At 37.3% G+C, this 22373-nt stretch overlaps 2 protein-coding genes across 14 annotated transcripts in view; both read left to right on the top strand.

Moving 5' to 3' along the window:
* The window catches only part of CCDC57 (coiled-coil domain containing 57), a 323421-nt gene that overhangs the window by 280335 nt on the left and 20713 nt on the right, over positions 1 to 22373 (top strand). The gene's annotated exons all lie outside the window — the stretch shown is intronic.
* On the top strand, positions 19854 to 20713 carry LOC100025153 (TIP41-like protein). Its single transcript, XM_056817297.1, has one exon. It carries the CDS (start codon positions 19895 to 19897, stop codon positions 20693 to 20695), a length of 801 nt encoding a protein of 266 aa, XP_056673275.1. The 5' UTR covers positions 19854 to 19894; the 3' UTR covers positions 20696 to 20713.

Here is a 22373-nt window from a genome sequence, read left to right on the forward strand (position 1 = left end):
AGAAAGATAGAGACACACTAATATTTACTGATTTTTTTTCTCTGACATGCTTTCTATCATTGATCTCAATCCCTTATACCAGAAGTACACAGCAGAGTTCAATACACAAAGATGGGGAGAGATTGAGGGTCATCCAAAACTAAGCCAAAACACTTGAGTCAAAATTAAGAGAGCACTGATGATCATATTTGTCTTTAACTAACTTGTGATGGAGTGACTTTATGAGGCATTCATTCTTGTTTATCAATCTTAGGAGACTTCCAACATCTTAGAAATAAGAATTTTAAGGGACTATTTAGTGAAGGACTATTAAATTTTTTATTCCTTGTTAGTTTTTTTCTGCTAAAGACCTTATTCTTATGAAGGAGAGAGACAAAGGAAAGATATCTCCCTAAAGGCATATCTTCTAAATGTTCAGTCCATGCTCATCTTCCTGGCACCCTTTTTAAAGATATCATTATAAATATTTGGAATATCAGTAGTATGTTACAAATAATATAACAATAATGTTTAATAAATTTCAGTGTAACACTGGAGAAAAGTTTTCTATAAGATGGCCTGTTCTTTTCTTTATAAAATCCCTGAACTCTAACATCCTTGTATCAGTATATCATTCTTTCTAAAACTAGAGATAGTCTATGCCTAGTTCACAAACTAAAGAAACCCCAAACTTATTTTAAACATTTTCCAACATTTGAATTTTTAAAATTTTAATCTAAAATGAATGAGCTTATTTAATTCTTAAGGAGGTAATATATATTTTCCTTGTAGAACTGGTATTTCTTTGGTCAAAAGATGGAATTGTGACATGGATATCAAATGGTCAAAACTACTCCAGTAAATTTTGGAATCAGTTAAAAGATTATTTATGTTTTGTACTGACAGCATATTACTTGAACAGGAGACATGTTTTCTGGTATACAACAAAGGAATATAACAATAAAAGGAATCACTTCTTGGCCTTTAACAATAAAAGGAGTAATTACTCAAAAGGTTTTCTTGTCTGAATGCACTCGAAAGTATGTTTAGGTTAGTTTCCTTTGGAATAAAGACTCATTCATGTAAGTCTTTGGCTTGAATAACTTTGACTGCCCTTAAGTTTTTTAGGCTAAATTTTATTGGGGAACAAGAGGACCAGAGCTGAATCAAAGACTATAATTTTTTTCTTTTCTTTTCTTTTTTTAAGGAAAGCAGTGGTTTTGTACATGGGCTATAGCATTATAAATTCAAGATAACTCATAGATGTGGGACTTGGTCTTTTTTGTCTATCACCAGTCTCTACAAAAATTTTATCAACATCTATCAACCCACACATTCTCTCTTGAAATATCACTCAGGTTTTCCAAAGAGACCTCTGGACTGAATGCTTGTCTTAGAATGTCTTCAGAAGTCTCTGTCAATGATTAGATGACAAAAGTCCATTGAAAAAGCAAGGGAAAGAAAATGGAGAAGAAGCTAATCAAACTTCATTTTCTTTTCATGTGGATTTTTGTCATCTCCTCCTTCTCCTCCTCAGAAACTACCCTGACCTCCAAAGTTTACTCAGCTTCTGCCACCAAAGTTTCCTTGGCTTCTTTTACCACCTCTTCATCTAACATCTAACAAAGTCTTTGTTACAAGATTTCAGAATTTCTTTCACATCTTCTGAAGAGGCAAATAAAAAAGGGTTAGCTTTCATAGAAGCAACCTTCCTTTTGGGATATGTGGTATTCATAGCTTCTTCTTCAGTCATCTTCATCACAGCTTCCTCTCCATTCTCAGAATCTTGTTAGGCCTGAGCTGCTCCCATTTTTGTGACTTTGGCAACTCAAAATCTTCATCCTCCTCATTTTCACTATCCTTTTCTTCAGATTCACTGCCCTCTCCATCCCATTTTTTGTCCCTTTGGTCGGGGGGCCTGGCTCCCTTCTTGATTTATGTGAATTCAGCTTTGGCTGGAGTAATTACTTTTTTGAAAGAGACCTATGGCCACCTTCTTACCAGGAGCCATGACTGCTTTCTTAGCACATGTGTTAGCAGCAACAAATTTTTCTGATACTTTCTTTGCTGTTGTAGCCACAGCCTTCTTATTCTTCTTCTGAAGAACCACAATCTCTTCTCCACTGACATATTCTAATTCTTCCTGTTTTCTATCTCTTTGGGGAGAAGAGTCATTTTCTTTTCCCTCACTTTTACTTTTTAGCAATCTTCCTAAGCTTCCCCATCATAGCAATTCATAATTAGAGGGGCAAGGAGTACAGATCCATCAGCAGATGTCCAAGCAAAATTGGTGACAGTGGAGAGAATGAGGAATAATCCATCCACAAGCAGCACTTTTCCTGGCAGAGACTTTGACCATGGATTTCTTAACAATTGGTGCACATTCAGAGAAAACTTCTATGGAACATATTGCAACCATATCCCACAGCAGCCTTCACTTTTGAAAGGTTCATGCATCTAATTTGGTGTACATCAGATTACCAAAAACTGAACTTTCTCATCAGATGTACCTGAGAACTTCCTTCCCAAAAGTGAACATGAAAAAGAGATCAAATGAGTTTAAAATGGAACCATTTCTCCCCCCATAAAAACACCCCACTGCTTCATTTCGACAGTCCATCGTTTACATGTTTAAAACCCAGAAAATTGTTCTTACTTTCTCTTCAACCAATGAGTGATAGTGTCTGGCTCATCTATTTGTCCGAAAGATTCCGGAAATTACTAAACATACCAAAATCAAGAGGTGAAACCACATATAGAAAGGAATTAGATTGACACAATTCAGAAGCAAATAGCAATTATATAAACATGAGAGATGTCAGAATCTAATTTTAAAAATTGAATGGCTTAAACTGCAAACAGTATGGATAAGCAATTTTTTTTTTCAGATTCTTGACTTAGTCTGATTCTGGAAAAGTTACAAAGCCCAATGAAAAGATTTGATTTGGATGGAAAATATAGAGATTTATAAGCTTCTCAAATCTTACAAAAGGGCATGGCATATTGGATTGTATTACATAGGTGATAATATTGAGTCTTAAAAAAGATTGTGAAGTTGCCATAAAATAACATTTCTTAAAAATGAAACTAAAAAATTGGGACACTAATACACTGCTGATAGAGTTGTGAATTGACCCAACCATTCTGGAGGACAATTTGGAATTATGCCCAAAGGGCTTTAAAAGAATGCCTGCCCTTTGCATCAGTTGGAGAATGGCTGAACAAATTGTGGTATCTGTTGGTGATGGAATATTATTGTGCTGAAAGGAATAATGAATTAGAAGAATTCCATGTGAACTGGAAAGACCTCCAGGAACTGATCCAGAGCAAAAGGAGCAGAACCAAGAGAACATTGTACACAAGAGTTGTGTATGTTGTTGCACAATCAAATGAAATAGACTTTTCTATTAGCAGCAGTGCAATGACCCAGGACAATCCAGAGGAACTTATGAGAAAGAGCGCCATCCACATCCAGAGAAAGAATTGTGGGAATAGAAATGCAGAAGAAAAACATGTGATTGATCACATGGTTTGATAGGGCTATGATTAGGGTTTAATGTTAAAAGATTACTCTACTGCAAATATGAATATCATGGAAATGGGTTTTTAACAATGAAACACATCTAACTCAGTGGAATTACTTTCATCTCCAGGAGGGGAGAAGGGGGGGGCAGGGATCATGAATTGTGTAACCATGGGAAAATATTCTAAATTTAAAAATGAAGCCAAGTGGAGAAAGAAATTTGATTCATCCTATATTCCCATATTAGTAAAGATCTGTAAAAACCTGAAATGGTAGACATGATGTATTCAGGAATTGTTTATGGCACTTTTCCCCCTGAAGCTATTGGTTCTTCCTAGTTTTGGCCAAGAATTGAGCAACTTGTCCAGGAGTTGGGAAATATGACCTGCAACCACCTTGCTAATCATAGGCCATGGCTGTTTATGATGCTTCTCCCATTAAATCCCTTTAAGGGCTCAGAGAAGCTGAACAGATTTCCAGAGCCCAGGCCTTGGTTTTGCTAAATTTATGTATAATCTTAGGCTATCAATTCATGGTGACTTAGTGTTTGTTTGTTTGTTTGTTTGTTTGTTTGTTTGTATCTGAGTAACCAAAAACCAAAAAAAAAAATTCTCTATAGTTATTTTACTAATCTCAGGATTTATGTTATCCGAATCTGAATTATTGGTTTCAGGATTTCAGATGCATTTTCATCATACTGTTTTGAAAGATGCTTTTAGTTGGGAACAGTCCTGTTTATACCAGATGTATTCTTTTTGTTTTTCTATCCAGTTGAACTTAAATAAACATATGATTTTAATAGCTTGCTTTTTAAGATCAAAATAAGAATTTTTAACATGGATGGCATTTGGCAAGATAAAAATGGCTGATGTCTTCTTGAGAAAGAATTATGGCTGATACATATGTATGTGTGTGTGTGTGTGTATGTATATATATATATATAAGTGTAATTGGAAGTTAGCTCTACCTATAGGAATGTAATCCTCCTATTAAATCTTACATAATTCTTAGCCATACTTCAACCAAAATGGGCACACACTTCCCACTGATCAGCAGAACAGGCACTCTCTCTGACCAACTCTAGTCAAATCACTCCCTTTTTAAAAATTATCAAGTGCCATGCCAGAAGATTTAAAGAATTCTCCAAAGCTCTCTAGACTCTTCATTTCCTGAAGAAAGATTGATATGGCTACTATACCTCATGTCATGCTAACTCCAATTGCTCTCTAGAACAGAAAAGCCTTCTTAAAGTGACCTAACCTTGTTGCAGAGTGGCTGCTCAACAACTTTGCTTGTCAGAGGCTTAATGTTGCAGTGGAGTAAAGGAAAAGATCACCTCCACTTTTATAAAGACTCTAGGAGATTCCGGTTCTTGAGTCTCATAAGAACTTTTAAGATTTTATCCTCAGACTTAGAATCTAAGATAGTTTCCTGAGTCCATGAAATATTAGATTTTATTTATATTATCTTTATATTAGCACCATAACCATAAGCAAAAATATTAAACTACAAAATGAAATCACACACAAAAGTATAAATTCTAAGCTAAAGTTTAAGGAAAAATGAGAATAACACCTATTCTACACATTATAGTTTTTGTTTTTATTAAATCTCCTTACCTGGTGTCCCAGACTTTATTGAACTTTCAGTTAAGGCTAGTCTGCCTCTGAATAAAAAAACCCAGAAAGGCATCTTCAAAGACTTATATCCTTACTATCTTGTTTGATGTAGTATTTAGATCTATAGCTTTTATATGACTTCAGTACAGATCGTCTATTGCTTTTCCCAGGATCTTTGGATATCCAAAGAATTATAATGGAAACAAATACAATACTAAGAAGTATAAGATCTGAGTTCTAGTGTTCCTTCTGTCATTTATGAGATCTTGGTTAAATCACTTAATAATTGTGATAAGCAACAGTTGCCTTGTGCATAAAATACCTTATCTATCTGAAGACAAAGGATAGGCCAGATAAATGATTTCCTGAGGTCCCTTCCAGTTTTAAAGTGTTTGCTTTTGTAAAACCATATCTTATGAGTTGGGCTACTTGGTTTCATGGGGCAATTTCCTTTTTACTTTTAGCTGAAGAACATAGCTAATAGAGAACTAGGTCTAGAGTCAAAAAGACCTGAATTCAAATATAGCCTCAGACACTTACTAGCTGTGAGACCCTGGGCAAGTCATTAACCCAGTGTGCCTCAGTTTCCTCATTTGTAAAATAAGCTGAAGAAGGAAATGGCAAATTACTTACATCTCTTTGCCCGAAAACAAAAACAAGAGGTCAGCTGGGTAGCTCATTGGATTGAGAGCCAGGCCTAGAGATAGGAGGTCCTTGGTTCAAATCTGACCCCAAACAATTCCCATCTGTGTGACCCTGTGCAAGTCACTTAAACCCCATTATCTAGTCCTTACCTCTCTTCTACCTTGGAACCAATACACAGTATTGACTCCAAGATGGAAGGTAAGGGTTTTAAAACAACAGCAAAAATGGGATCACAAAGAGTTGGATGCAACTGAACAACAACAAGAATGAAGAGTATGGTCAAACACATCGCTGTGTTCTCTCAATTTCACTTCTTTTCTTTGAGTTATAGGTCAATCACTTTTTTATTCTCAATCTCCTAACATTTATCCACTCTAGAATGATCCTATCCTTCCCTTACCTAGCCCCTGCCTTCCCTTTGAGAACTCACCTCAAAACTCACTTCTTTTTCAGAAACTATAATGGAATAATATCTATAATTATAATATAATAGATAGAGATCAGAAGAAAAGAAACTGAATACAAGCTAGGAAAGCTACTCTAAGTTGCTTGGGAATCCTTTGTTTGTACTTTTCAGGTATATTTGTTTTAAATATCACATTTCAGGAGCAAGGATAAGCTGACTTATTTTTCTTTGAGGCTTAGTATATAGAAATTGACAAATTAGATTAAATTTTACAGGTTCATTGAATTTTGTTTCCAAATAGTCTTTTCTTGTTGCCCCCAAATGATATTCAGACATCAGCAAATATTAGCTGCCCAGTGAATGTAGGTCATAGACTAAACACCACCTCTACATATGGCAGCTAGGAAAATCCAAATTAAAGTGGGTATTTGGAAATTTTTAAACTAGATCAAAGAAAATTCCTAGAGTGGAATTCCTAGAGTTGGAAAATTCCTAGAGTGAAGGAAAAGGACATTTTTTAAAAGATATTAGGGAAAGACAGCATCAAAGATCTTGAAGGCTTTGCAAGTTTTTCTTCTGACATTTAAGATATACTTCCTTTCACTGATTATAAAAATAGGATAATACTTCCTTGAAAAGTTGGTTGTATTAACATTTTGGAGATGTGCGATGTTGTCAATGCATGAAAATGATTAGAAATAGCCTAATTATTACTATATGATTTATATTGTTCATTAGGTTATTGCACAAGTTGATCTGTGGTCAAAAGAGAAAGGAACAAAAATTATCACAGGAGAACTCAGGAATCTCCAAACAATTCAGTATTTCTAATCCTTTCAAGCTTTTATTCTTTTCTCCTACAGTCAAAGATTAACATCCCAGAAGGGTTTAGAGTTTTCTCCCACTACACAGCCTCTTCTCATCATCCAGCTAGCAGCATAGAAAAGTTTTTGCTAAGAGACCTTTGATAAGAGACAGGAAATTACTGCCAAGATCCCAGAGTTGCCCCCCCAAATAAAAAAACTACCTTTCTTGAAGATGCCCATATACATGTAGTTGATCAGTTAACATCCAGCCTGTCTGCCAAGAAAAAGGGAGAGGAAAAAAAATAATAGTATTACTAAAATCAGTGGTTATCCAACCTAAAGACATCTGAGCAACACATAATAATCCTTCTTCCACCTTGTTCTTCCTCACCCCTGCAGAGCAAGTAAATTTTCAGAGTCAAGTGCAAAATATTAAAAAAAAATGATACCCTTCTTCAGAGAAGTTTATGCTCTTTTTATTAGCCTTCCAAAAAGATTTCCATCTGATAGATTGTCATGAATCACAGAAGATGGAGGCTGTGGTTTAACAGTATAATCATTTGTCAGTGATCATCCTGAGAATCAAGGTCTATTACTGATAACAATAAGCAGAGAGGAAGCCATAGAGGTTGTAGCCCCATTTCAGCACACAGGGGCAAAGAAAAGCTGTAGTAGATCTAAGTAAGCTAATGAGGGACAGAACCAGACAGCTTTTAATGATTGAATGTTAATTCAGAAGTGATGTGGAAGAACTGGTTGAGAAACATCCCTAGGCATAGAACAAGTTAAACTAATTGAAAGAGACAGGAAAAACAGAACAGAAAAAATGAATTATGAGGAGCTACCATTCAGAGCCCCCTACCCATCTAGAAGATTTTATACAATCTGCTTTCCACTCCTTTGCAATCACTCCTGATTAGAGAAATGCAAATTAAAACAACTCTGAGGTACTCACCTCACACCTAGCAGACTGACCAATATGGCAGCAAAAGAAAGTGATAAATGTTGGAAGGGATGTGGCAAAATTGGGACATTAATACACTACTGATAGAATTGTGAATTGGTCCAACCATTCTGGAAGGCAATTTGGAACTATGTATAAAGGGCTTTAAAAGAAGTCCTACCCTTTGACTCAGAAATACCACTGCTGGGTTTGTACCCAAAGAGATAATAAGGGGGAAAACTTGTACAAAAATATTTATAGCCACGTTCTTTGTGATAGCAAAAACTTGAAAAATGGGGTGGTGTCCATCAATTGGGGAATGGCTGAACAAATTATGGTATCTGTTGGTAATGTAATACTATTGTGCTGAAAAGGAATAATGAACTGGAGGAATTCCATGTGAACTGGAAAGACCTCCAGGAATTGATCCAGAGCAAAAATAGCAGAGCCAGGAGAACATTGTACACAGAGACTGATACACTGTGGCACAATCTAATGTAATGAACTTCTCTACTAGCAGCAATGCAATGATCCTGGACAGTTCTGAGGTACTTGTGAGAAAGAATGCTATCCACATCCAAAGGAAGAACTATGGGAACAGCAATGCAGAAGGAAAACATATGATCCAATATGGATATGATTAGGGTTTTTATGTTAAAAGATCGCTCTACTGCAAATATGAATAACACGAAAATAGGTTTTGAACAATGATAATCCAGTATAATGATAACCTAGTGGAACTGCTTGTCAGATTGGGCTGGGGGGGGGGCGGTAGCAGGGAGAGAGGGATCATGAATCATGTAACCATGGAAAAATATTCTAAAAAAACAAAACAAAATGAAAATGTCATGAGAGACAAGGAAATTCTTAGTCTCCAGAGCTTGGAACATACATAGGATTCAAATCAAAGTCAATACACATTTTTAAAAAAATGTTTTTTACCAATTACAGGTAATAACAAATTTCCACATAAGTTCTCCAAAGTTATATGATCCAAATTGTCTCAATCCCTCCTTCCCTCCCCACTCTTGGAGCTGACATACAATTCAGTCTGTGTTGTACATGTCAATACACATTTATTAAGTGCTTACTATGTGCCAAGAATTGTGATAAGCACTAGAGACACAAATAGGAAGAAAGACAGTCCTTGCCCTCAAGGAACTTACAATCTATCAAGGGAAAACAGCACACAAAAGGAACAAAGGTTGGGGAGAAAAGCAAAGTGGAAAAGTCAAAGAAGTTCCAAAATAGTGCAGCCAGGTGAGAAATGAAGAGATGATCGTGTTGAGCTCCCTCCTTAAATGGAGGTTTGAAGTTCATGGGGTAGATTAGATGGAAGGTAATCTTTAGAGGTAGAGGTGAAGGAGAGAATTTCAGACTTGAGAACAACCAGTATAAAGGCACACCAGTGCCATAAGCCTGTGAATCTGGATTGTAGAGACTGTAGAAGAAAACTGGAGAAGAGGAAGTGATCAAGACCAGCTTGAAGCTGCAAACATAAGGCTTTATATTTGATCCTGGAGGCAGTAAGGAGGCACTGGAATTTATTGGGTGGGGGATAGAAGGGGAAGGAGAAACCTAGTCAAGACTGCATTTTAGGGGAAATCTCCTTGGCAGCTTTTCTTGAGGCAGGTCTTAATTGAGTTCAAGTTCAACCCTTTGGGAGCATCCATAGTTAGCACATATGTCCAGAGTGCTCAGACGGCAGGAGAATTAGGAGAGAGCACTGTTATGAAAACTTGGAGAGGAGAGTGTCCAAAAAGTCCTGAATTCAAGTCCCACCTCTAACATATCTGGTTCTGTATTCCTGGACAAGCCATTTAACCTCTTTCTGCTATAGGCAACTAAAACTAAACTTCAGAGAAGATTCCAACCTGTACTGTGGTGTCCAAAGTGGAGACCAAGGCATAACCTCAAGGAGACTGTGGTATGATTGCAAAGGGTCTGTGAACAACCAGAGGATGGAAAGATAGGTTCTGTCCTCTTCACCTTCAGCACTCTCCCACCCACCCTCAACACTCATAGACTAAGGGCCTCCTCTAACTGGCCCCTGAGGACAGCTACAACTTAACCACAACTCAGGCAAAATTGTCTGGTGTGCCCTCACAGCACTTCTAGCCTGCCTAACAAGGAGCCTATGCCTTCAGCAGGCCTTTCAGCAGATGAATTCTGAACCCCAAGGCAAGTAGTGATCAACAACATCAAGCTTTTATTAAGTGCTTGCTCTGTGCCAGGCCTACACTGTACTAAGCATTAGGAATACAAATACAAACAAAAAGATAGTTCCCACACTCTAGGACCTGATATACTAATGGGGGAAGACAAAAGGAAGCTAAAAGGGGTAGGGATGCAAAGTGGGCCATGGTAGATAAAGGTGATGAGGCAGGAGTGCAGTCCCAAGAGGAATGAAAATGTGGTTGGTCTGAACTCCTGCTGAAAACAGGTTCTGGAAAGGAACCAGCCAGACAGGGCTAGAGGCTACAGGAGCTGAGGTTACTTCCAATGTGAGAAGCAGTCAAGTAACCAAGTCAAATGAGTTCGGAGTACAGCCTAGACAGGAGAGTAAATAAGATCCCCTCCTTCCTAACTTTTCTTTTGAGCAGGATGGAGTAAAGTTCAAAGGTCTGTCACAATCTCAGCTCTTCTCCTATTATAGCTGGGTTGCACAGTGGTAGAGCACTAGGCCTGGAGTCAGGAAGATCTGGAGTTCAAATCCAACCTGAAACTGTTGTTTGGTCCTGGGCAGATTACTTACCTGCCATTCACTCCTGTAAAATGGAGATAATCTCTGCCTCTCTGGATTGTTGTAAGGAAAAAATATTTATAAAAGTACTTCGCAAACCCAAAAGTGATATATAAATGCTAGTAAATGTTGTCGTTATTACATTATCTCTCCCTTGCATCTCTTCCTCTTGCCTCTTTCTCAAGGGTAGCACCATACTTCATTCCCCCAGGTTCACAACCTCAGTCATACTGAAATTCTCACTCTAATTCATCGTATATATGAAGCCAGTTATTTTCCAGATCTTGTCCCCTTTGCCCCCACAAAATTTCTCTTCTGCCCCCTTCTTTCCATTCACTCAGCCACCCCTCATTTGGGACCTCAACACCATTAGCCTGGCACAATAGTATCCTAATTGAGCCCCCCTGACTCAAGTCTCTACTCCCTCCAGGCTCTCCTCCCCACTGATATTCCTAAAGTGCAGGACTGGTCATTTTCCTTTACTCAAATATGTTCCAATGAGTGGTCCCCTACTGACTCTAGTTGCAAATGTTATTTTCAGCATTAAGAATAGGGATAGGAATTGGGACTTGACTTCACTGGGAGAGGGAACTTCCTTTGGGAAGGGATTTCCTCCAGCAATGCATGTTGTCACTTCTGCAAAATTGTCTTAGAAAGTTGCCCAGAACACTAAGGGGCTAAATAAGTTGCCCAGGGTTACACAGCCAGTATGTGTCAGAATTAACATTTGAACTCACATTTTACTGGCTTTGAGACCTATTCCCTCTCCATGATGCCACACTGCCTCTTCTTCAGCTTCCATCTTTTGTTTTAAGTTTTATAAGTTATGCAACTATTGTTACAGTAGTAGTACATGCATATATAATTTATAAATAAGCAAAAACACATTAGAGAATATATGAGCAAAATCCTTTTACTGTGTGATCAGAAAAAGTCTGTAGCTACTCATCTAAGACATACTGTGGAAGGACATCCATGTTATTTTTTTAACCCTACTTTCGAGCATATCTGGACTAATTACACTATTTTGGCATAAATTCAATAGATTCTTTGAGATCTTTGTAGATAAGGCTTTCCTGATGACCTGAAAGTCCTAAATAACCAAATCCAAGTACTTAATTACTTGTAGAGAGCCCCACAGTTCTTTCCAGGACTTCTCTGAGTTTGGTTTGGTTTGGTTTTTTCCTAAAGCTGGCCTGCTTGTCCTGGTGAGAAGTGAATTCAAACCTCTATTTAGACTGTCCTATGTATTGCTGGGTTCTTCTGGGGAGATATTTAATGTTCTTTGTGTTGCCAGAACCTGTGTTGTCCATATTTCTCACTGGAATACCCTATGTGTTGCAGGGATTTTTGGTGAAATTCCCAATACCTTTTATGTTACATGGAGAAATTAGTATATTAGTAGCAGGCAGAGTTGATAGAACAGAAGGCATTTGGAGAATAAATTCAGATCACACACACACACACACACACACACACACACACACACACACACACATTCAGCTGCTTCCTTCCCAGACCCAGTAGGCTTCATCAGCACCCAGCTGTCAGCATGGTGGTTATGTGGATGACAGATCCCAAAGACCTGACTATTTCCAGATCCCACAGTCCCCAGAGGCAGTGATTGGAACAGGGATGACCAGCCCTTTTCCTATCCCTCCTCTCCTACATACAGTTAAGCATAATGTGAAGGTTATAAAGGAGTCCAAATCACCTACACATACCCTAGGAAAAGGGGGAAAAAACCAAACAGGTAATAGAAGTAAGCTCTGTCCATTCAAGATCTCCATAAAAAGATAACAGTTAAAACTTGGTAGAGACCAGGAAAGAATTACACAAGGGAAACCAACTCAAACTATGGTAAATGAATACATGACCTATATATAAAAGGTCATATCATAAACAAATTAGAGAAACATGGGAAAATTACCTATCAGGTCTATGGCTAGGAGAAGAGTTCAAGACCAAACAAGAAATAGAGAAGATAATAGATAAAAGTGGATAATTTTGATTACTTAAAATTAAGAAATAATTTGCATAAACAAATGAATGATAAAAGGGAAACTGGCAAGTTTCTCTGATAAAGTCTCATTTCCAAGATAAATAAGGAATTTATTAAAACATGAGAAAAAAGACCTATTTCCCAAATGATAAATGGTTTAAGGATATAAACAGTTTTCAAGGGAAGAAGTCCAAGGTAAACATTGCCATGTGGAAAAAATGTTCCAAATCACTCATTTAAAAATGCAAAGTTCTGAGATTCTTCCTTAAACCCATCAGAGTATCTAAGTTGAAAATAATTATAATAGCATGTACGCACGTTTTAAGGTTTGCAAAGAGCTTTACAGACATCATCTCATTTTATCCTCACAACAATCCTAAGAGGTAGATGTCATTATCCCCATTTTAGAGATGAGGAAACTGAGACAAAGCAGAGGTTGTGAGTTGCCCAGGGTCACATCCTAATAAGTGTCTGAGGCTGGATTTGAGCCCAGGTCTTCCTGACACCAGATCAGCCCTCTTTTTAACTGCACAACCTAGCTGCCAAAAATGGAAAATGACAAATGTTGGAGAGTCTGTGGGAAAATGGGAACAATGATGTACTGTTGGTGGATCTATGAATGAGTAGAGTCACCCTGGAAAGCAATTTGGAATTATATACAAAACAGTAACCATTAATGATTCCAGAAGACTCATGATCAAATGCATTATCCATTACAGTGAGGGGATGAATTAAGAGTACGTAATGAAACATACTTTTGAATACAGCCCTTGGGAGAATTTGTTTCATTTGATTATGAAAATTGTTACGAGATCTTTTTTTTTTCCTTTTTTTTTGCAACTAGGAGGGAGAAAAAATTTTTCTTTTCATTAAAAAAAGATAGGTGGGGAGGTGTCATAAATAGGAAATATTACATGTACTTCACCAGATAAGAATTATTGTATTAGTTTTATTTAACTATTTTACTTTGTTACAAGAGACATCTCACAAAGTAGGAGTCATTTGTAAATATTTTTAATGTAAAAACAAAACATCAACAAAATTTTAAATGACCCTCCCCCCCCCAAAAAAACCCACACCTATTTATAGACAATAGATATAGACAAATTCTAGTTTCCAGATCAATTTTTTTAAACATTATTTTATTTGGTCATTTACAAACATTATTCATTGGAAACAATTATCATTTTCTTTTCCTCCCCCTGTCCCCCTCTCACCACTTCTCCCATAGCCGATGCACAATTCAACTGGGTTTCACATGTGTTCTTGATTCAAACCCATTTCCATGTTGTTGGTATTTGCACTAGAGTGTTCATTTAGAGTCTCTCCTCAGTCATTTCCCCTCAGCCCCTGTAGTCAAGCAGTTGCTTTTCATGGGTGTTTTTACTCCCACAGTTTATCCTCTGCTTGTGGATAGTGTTTTTTAGATCCTTGCAGATTGTTCAGGGACACTGCATTGACACCAATGGAGAAGTCCATTACCTTCAATTGTACCACAGTGTATCACTCTCTGTGTACAGTGTTTTCCTGGTTCTGCTCCTTTCGCTCTGCATTACTTCCTGGAGGTTGTTCCAGTCTCCATGGAATTCCTCCACTTTATTATTCCTTTGAGCACAATAATATTCCATCACCAACATATACCACAATTTGTTCAGCCATTCCCCAATTGAAGGGCATCCCCTCATTTTCCAATTTTTTGTCACCACAAAGAGCACAGCTATGAATATTCTTGTACAAGTCTTTTTCCTTATTATCTCTTTGGGGTACAAACCCAGCAGTGCTATGGCTGGATCAAAGGGCAGACAGTCTTTTATTGCCCTTTGGACATAGTTCCAAATTGTCCTACAGAATGGTTGGATCAATTCATAACTCCACCAGCAATGAATTAGTGTCCCTACTTTGCCACATCCCCTCCAGCATTCATTACTTTCCATAGCTGTCATGTTAGCCAATCTGCTAGGTGTGAGGTGATTCCTCAGAGTTGTTTTGATTTGCATCTCTCTGATTATAAGAGATGTAGAGCACTTTTTCATGTGCTTATTAATAGTTTTGATTTCTTTGGCTGAGAACTGTCTGTTCATGTCCCTTGCCCGTTTATCAATTGGAGAATGGCTTGATTTTTTGTACAATTTGAGTAATTAAACCTTTGTTAGAGGTTTTTATGAAGATTGCTTCCCAATTTGTTGTTTTCCTTCTGATTTTAGTTATATTGGTTTTGTTTGTACAAAAGCTTTTTAATTTGATGTAGTCGAAATTATTTATTTTACATTTTGAGACTCTTTCTATGTCTTGCTTGGTTTTGAAGTCTTTCCCTTCCCAAAGGTCTGACATGTATACTATTCTGTGTTCACCTAATTATCTTATGGTTTCCTTCTTTATGTTCAAGTCATTCACCCATTTTGAATTTATCTTGGTGTAGGGTGTGAGGTGTTGATCTAAACCTAATCTTTCCCTCACTGTCCTCCAATTTTCCCAGCAGTTTTTATGAAATAGTGGATTTTTGTCCCAAAACCTGGGATCTTTGGGTTTGTCATATACTGCCTTGCTGAGGTTGCTTGCCCCCAGTCTATTCCACTGATCCTCCTTTCTGTCTCTTAGCCAGTACCAAATTGTTTTGATGACCGCTGCTTTATAATATAGTCTGAGATCTGGGACCGCAAGGCCCCCTTCCTTTGTATTTTTTTTTTCATTATTTCCCTGGATATCCTTGATCCTTTGTTATTCCAAATGAACTTTGTTATGGTTTTTTCTAAATCAGTAAAGAAATTTTTTGGAAGTTCCATGGGTATGGCACTAAATAGATAGATAAGTTTGGGTAGGAAGGTCATTTTTACTATATTGGCTCGTCCTACCCATGAGCAGTTAATGTTTTTCCAATTGTTCAAGTCTAGTTTTAGTTGTGTGGAGAGTGTTTTGTAGTTGTATTCATATAGTTCCTGTGTTTGTCTCGGGAGATAGATTCCTAGGTATTTTATTTTGTCTAAGGTGATTTTGAATGGGATTTCTCTTTCTAGTTTTTGCTGCTGAGCTGTGTTGGAAATATATAGAAATGCTGATGACTTATGCGGGTTTATTTTGTATCCTGCAACTTTGCTAAAGTTGTTGATTATTTCAGTTAGCTTTTTGGTTGAATCTCTAGGATGCTTTAAGTAGACCATCATGTCATCTGCAAAGAGCGATAACTTGGTCTCCTCCTTGCCTATTTTGATGCCTTCAATCTCTTTTTCTTCTCTAATTGCTACTGCTAGTGTTTCTAGTACAATGTCAAATGGTAGAGATGATAATGGGCATCCTTGTTTCACTCCTGATCTTATTGGGAATGCATCTAGTTTATCCCCATTGCAGATGATATTAGCTGATGGTTTTAGATATATATTGTTTATTATTTTTAGGAACGACCCTCCTATTCCTATGCTTTCTAGTGTTTTTAATAGGAATGGGTGTTGTATTTTATCAAAGGCTTTTTCTGCGTCTATTGAAATAATCATGTGATTTTTGTTGCTGCATCTCTGGTATAAATCCTACTTGATAGTGGTGGATGACCCTTCTGATCACTTGCTGGAGTCTTTTTGCTATTATCCTTTTTAAGATTTTTGCATCTATATGCATTAGGGAGATTGGTCTATAATTTTCTTTCTCTGTTTTTGATCTGCCTGGCTTTGGAATCAGTACCATGTTTGTGTCATAAAAGGAGTTTGGTAGAACTCCCTCTTTGCTTATTACGTCAAATAGTTTGGTAGAACTCCCTCTTTGCTTATTAAGGCAAATAGTTTGTATAGTATTGGGATTAACTGAATCCATCTGGCCCTGGGGATTTTTTCTTAGGGAGTTCTCCAGGTCAATTTTTTTTTTATTTTGTAAGTAGGGAAGAGTGAAAATACATGAGATTATGTGCTCTTGGAATGTGATATTCCAAAAGGTCAAGAATCACCCTGCAAAACTGAGGAAAATTCTTAGGAGCTGACCAGGAAAAAAAAGAAAAGAACTTTAATAGGAAAGACTACAACCAAGTAAAAACTTTGAAATGCAAACACATGACTTGAAAGACACTTGGAAGGTTAATTACATATTTAAACTAAAAAACAATAAATAACTGCCTACATTCTAGTAGAGAGAAGAGATTAGTGTCTATTCAGAATTACTACTTTTGTCAAGGTCTACAAAGAGATAGGGATGTCCCAGGGTCTGCTTCTGTGATGGGCCCAGGCTAATACCCTAAACAAAATCTAATCACCTGCCTTCCACTTCCATAGATTGTTCCAGAGGCTTCTCTAGCATCTGCCCCAGGGTTAAGCCACCCCCATATTCCATACTCCAGAGTTTTCTCCTGCATAGACCATTAGAATTGAGGGAAGAAGGGGAAGCAGAAAAAAAAATGGAATATAGTAGGAAAGTAAGGAGGAAGAAAAGAAGCATTGTTTTCCATATTTGGAGTGTGGTGAAAAGGGTATGTATATATAAGGAAACAAGTGGGAATAGGAAAAGGGAACTGACTTAAGGAGGAGGGCAGATACAGGAAAGAAATAGCAAAACAAACTTCAACTTTAGAAGGTAAATCATAAAGGAGGGTTCAAAAAGAGATATAAATTTGGCAGAGACTGGAATTGGTAGAAGTACAGAGGAATAAGAACAGACTAATTCAAGTATAAAATACTAGAATTGATACCATTCCTTCTTTTCTTCACCTGGCAGGGGAAACAGCCAAAAGAATTTGATGGAGAAAACTAGTGACATCTATAAGTGTAAATGGGGTGAACTTACTTATGTTAACTTGGAAATAACAGAACTATTAAATGGTCAGAAAAACCAAGTCTTTAATCAGGATAGGGATAAGTTCAGTATTTAATTCTTTACTCAGAGTCAGGGGCCACAACCTTTTCAGGGTATAAACCTTGGACTCTGGGGATATCATCCCTGGGAGTGCCACAATGCTAGATGACAACTCCGAGGAATAAAAGAATTTGGGGAACCTATATACCATTTGGGTGATCAAAGGACAAGGAAAGATGATTGACCTCACTATTAGCTACAAAGAAAATGGGAGTGTTCAAATTACATTGACAGGATACAATCAAGCTTGGGAAAGGACTCATAGCTAGAGGCTAAAGTGTAAGAGAAGGGGCTACTTACAATGGCTACTAAAGGATCCTTAGCCAATGCTTAGTCCCACTCAACTAGGATTGTCATTCCCTAGAGGGTCCCCCACTCAGTCTGAAACTGCCAGCGTGGGATTCAGCCTGAGATTCCCTTCAGAGTAGATTCCCATGGGAACAGGGAACAAGTACAAACTTTGGGATCGCTAACCTATAAGCTACTCCTGAAACTTGGGATTCATCAGATCTCACTAGGCCACAAGTTTGGGATTCCTAGATTCCATGTTGACACTTATAAAACAAGAGACTATCAGTATAGATTAGAAAGCAAAATCTAATGTGTTTTTTCTAAAAATCATGCTTGAAACCTAAGGATTCACATAGAATTCAAATGAGGGCCTAGAATAGAATTTATCATGCTTCAGGCTGATTAAAAAAAACAAACAAACAAAAAAGAGGTAGCAATCATGACTTCAGATAACAATAAAAACAGACATGGTTAAAAGAGATAAGTATTATACTTATGTTCATTATACATATTGTACTTAAACACATCAAAGATAAAATGTGATTAATACTTAGTATTTGTTCCAAATGGAATAACATCTAAATATTTAAAAGAAAAGTTCACAAAATTATAGGGCAAACTGAAGAATTACTTTTAAGAATTAAATATGATGGGCAGCTGGGTAACTCAGTGGATTGAGAGCCAGGCCTAGAAATGGAAGGTCCTGGGTTCAAATGTGGCCTCAGACACACTTCCCAGCTATGTGACCGTGGGCAAGTCACTTAACCCCCATTGCCTAGCCCTTACCACTCTTCTGCCATGGAACCAATACCAAGACAATAGGTAAGGGTTTAAAAAAATATATCTGGCTTCAGATACTTCCTAGCTGTGTGACCCTGGGCAAGTCACTTAACCCCCATTGTCTAGCCCTTACTGCTCTTCTGCCTTAGAACCAATACACAGTATTAATGATTCCAAGATGGAAGGTAAGGGTTTAAAAAAAATTAAATATGGTACCCAAACCAGGGAGATAGAAAGTAAAGAAAGAAAATTATTAGTCAATATCTAATGAATATCATTGCAAAAATATTGAATAAAATATTAGTAAAGAAGCTATAGCAACATAAAAGGATTAAAGATTGGTTCAGTGTAGTAAAGTACATCATATTTATGACAAAATAACCATGATTTTATATAGAGCAGGACAAGTTTTTACAAAATACAACATCTCTATATGTTGAAAATATTTAGAAGCATTGGGATAATTTGATAAATATGTGGTTCTCTAAGAACAATTGTGGCTCTCTAAAACTAGGAATTGGCATTATATTTAATGGAGAAATGATGGAATAGGCAAGGATGTTCATTATCACAACTATTTATTTGAACAAGAAATGCTAGCTATAGCAATAAGATAAGAAAAAGTAGTTGAGAGATTAATAAGCCTAAGCCAAAAAGATGACAAAAGTAATATCTTTTTTGATTCGGTGCTTTATTTAGAGAATGGGGAATGAAAAAGTAATAATCTTTTATACAGAACCTACTAGGAACTGTTCCTGTGATAAACACCTAACAAATATCTCATCCAAGCCTCATCGAGTAACCCTGCAAGATAAGTTCTGTTGATTATCTCCAATTTATAGTTAAGGAAACTGAGACCAACAGAGGTTAAGAGACTTACCCAGGGTCACGAAATTGGTTTGTACCTGAGATCAGATTTGAACTGAAATGAAATTTGAACTCAGTTCTTCCTGTCTTCAGATCCAATACTCTTTATCCACTATCTCTAAGCAAGACCCTAGAGATTCAACAAAATTAACCAAAACAATTACTTCAGCAAAGTAGTATTATCAGCCCTCCTATATATTACCAACAAAACCAGAAGAGATAAAAAGAGTAACATCATGCAAAGTAACTGCAAAATGTATAATGATAATATAAAATATATGACGGTCCAGGGAGGACATGGGAGCCCAGGGTTGTGGGCTGGGCAAAACCGGGAAAGCGGAGCGGGGTGGGGCGGGGCTGGGGATGGTAGCGGCTGGGGTGGGAGGAGGGGGAAGTGGGGGCGGGGGAGAAGGGAGGCCGCCGCCGCCGCTCGCGCTGGTTCTGCGCCGCCACTGTGGCTATGATGATCCACGGCTTCCAAAGCAGCCGTCAGGACTTCTCCTTCGGGCCCTGGAAGCTGAGGGCGGTCAAGACGCACATCATGAAGTCGGCCGATGTGGAGAAATTAGCGGATGAGCTCCATATGCCATCTCTTCCTGAAATGTTGTTTGGAGACAATGTTTTAAGAATCCAACATGTTTCTGGCTTTGGAATTGGGTTCAATGCAACTGATGCTTTAAAGTGTGTAAACAACTACCAAGGAGTGCTTAAGGTGGCATGTGCTGAAGAATGGCACTTCAAAGAGATTATTAGACCATATGACTGGACCTATACAACAGATTACAAAGGAACATTACTTGGCGAAGCTCTTAAGTTAAAGGTTGTGCCTACAACAGATCATATAGACACAGAGAAATGGAAAGCCAGGGAACAGATTAAATTTTTTGAAGAAGTTCTGTTGTTTGAAGATGAACTTCATGATCATGGAGTTTCAAGCTTAAGTATGAAAATTAGAGTGATGCCTTCTAGCTTTTTCCTGTTACTGAGATTTTTCTTAAGAATTGTTGGTGTGCTCATCAAGATGAATGACACAATGATCTACCATGAGGCTGACAAGACTTACATGTTAAGAGAATACACTTCAAGGGAAAGCAAAATAGCAAATTTAATGCATGTTCCACCAGCCCTCTTTACAGAGCCCAATGAAATATCACATTACCTATCTGTAAAGGAGGCAGTATGTGAAAAGCTGGAGTTTCCTGAAAGAATGGATCTTAACCTTGTGGCTACACAGGAAAATACATGCATGGAATCTAAATAAAATGTCATACAATATGAACTCTGTGGAATCTTCACTGGAGATGACTACTTTTGTGGGGGATTAAGGGAGGGCTATCTAATAAGACAATGAGTTGCCTTTCCTTGTGTCGAGATTTTCTGTAGCCTTAAAAGAAGGGATGAAAAGCTTGATGTAGGCAGGTTCTATATAGCCTGCTGTCCATATCTATCCATATCTAAAATTAACAGGAGATTGAGTTGAACCAAGGTTTTGAGTTGTTATAGAATGGTATCTTAGCAATAGATATTTATATGTCCTAAAGAGCAATCAGAGGCAGTGGGCATGGAATTACAAATATTATTTTGCATGAAGAATTTAATTAAGTGAACCAAATTTAGTAGTTCTTTTATAATTTTCAGAAGATTCCTGGGAAGTGAAAGATTGTGCATTTTGATAGCTTTTCAGTTTTAGTTTTGCAGAAAAATACTGACAAAAGGCTCTGCTAGAAAGAAGTGACTTGAATTCACAAGTTAATCTCATGTTGTATATTCACAGAGTAAGTCTATGTTTTCCCTTGAAAAACCATTGTGTTAAATGGGATTTTGAGGCAAAATATTCATAATTAGAACCAAAAAATTATTTCTAGAATTTCAAGCTAGTTCATCTATTGAAAGAGTAATTAATAATGTTTCTCTCTCAGCTATAGTCCCTTAATGACAGGTGTGCTGGTGTTACAACTGGTTTTTGGCTGTCATCTTGTAAAGGCAGGCACCTTATTTTTGGTTCTGTTGATGTTTTTTGTGCTTCTACCTTCACCTTAATGTGAATAAATATGCTGAAGTACCAGTACTGAGAAATGTTAGATCTCTATCTATCTCTTGGATCTGGTATTAAGGAGAAATATTTTACAGATTAAGTCCTGAGCTAGATTTTTTTTCATAAGATATTGGGGGTTGACATGGGGGATATGAAAATGAGGAGAAAATATTTTTAAAATAAAACATAGCTTTCTATTTAAATTTTCAGATTTCTAATATGACAGGGGAGCAAAGTAGGTAAAAAGGAATAAACTTGGGGCCTGTGGAAACTCAGACTGGATAGCTTTACAAAATTTTTTAAAATATGGTCTTTTAAACATTTTATAAGGGTTTTTTTTGCCTGTCTACATAGTGCATGTAAAGCAGAAAATGATTATTATAGCATTGAGTAAGTGCTATTAAAATAAGTGGGTTCAAAAAACTTTCTGTTTTAGTTTACTGTGTCACCTCAAGGCAGACATATGAAAACCACAAAGAAACATGCTATCAACAGTCATATGAAGGGGCAACTAGGTGGCATAGTCAGGCCTGGAGTCAAGAGGACCTGGGTGCAAATGTGACCTCAGGTACTTAGATAGCATCTGAAATCCTGAAACCTTAAGGTTTATTCCTTTCTTCTAAAGCATTGTTTCCAGGTAGCAGAGTGGATAATCAATCAACAAATATTTATCAAGGACTGAGCACTGAGAATACAAAGAAAGGTGCAACAGGCTTTAAGGAGCTCACATTCAAATTGGGGGGGGGGGGGAGATGTCAATAGGTACATACAAGATATATTATGGATATATATAGGTAGATAAAGGTCATATGAGGAGGAATCTGTTGGCAGTTTTGGGGGCTTCCTGAATAAGGTGGAAAGGAAAACATAAAAACCAAGAGGCAGAGGTAAAGGTTCAGAGCAT

The sequence above is a fragment of the Monodelphis domestica genome, chromosome 2 (assembly GCF_027887165.1).
Source record: "Monodelphis domestica isolate mMonDom1 chromosome 2, mMonDom1.pri, whole genome shotgun sequence".
Lineage (NCBI taxonomy): Eukaryota > Metazoa > Chordata > Mammalia > Didelphimorphia > Didelphidae > Monodelphis > Monodelphis domestica.

What these genes read in the sequence shown, in the direction of transcription:
- LOC100025153 (XM_056817297.1), top strand. Translation starts at nt 19,895, where the DNA reads ATGATGATCCACGGCTTCCAAAGCAGCCGTCAGGACTTCTCCTTCGGG.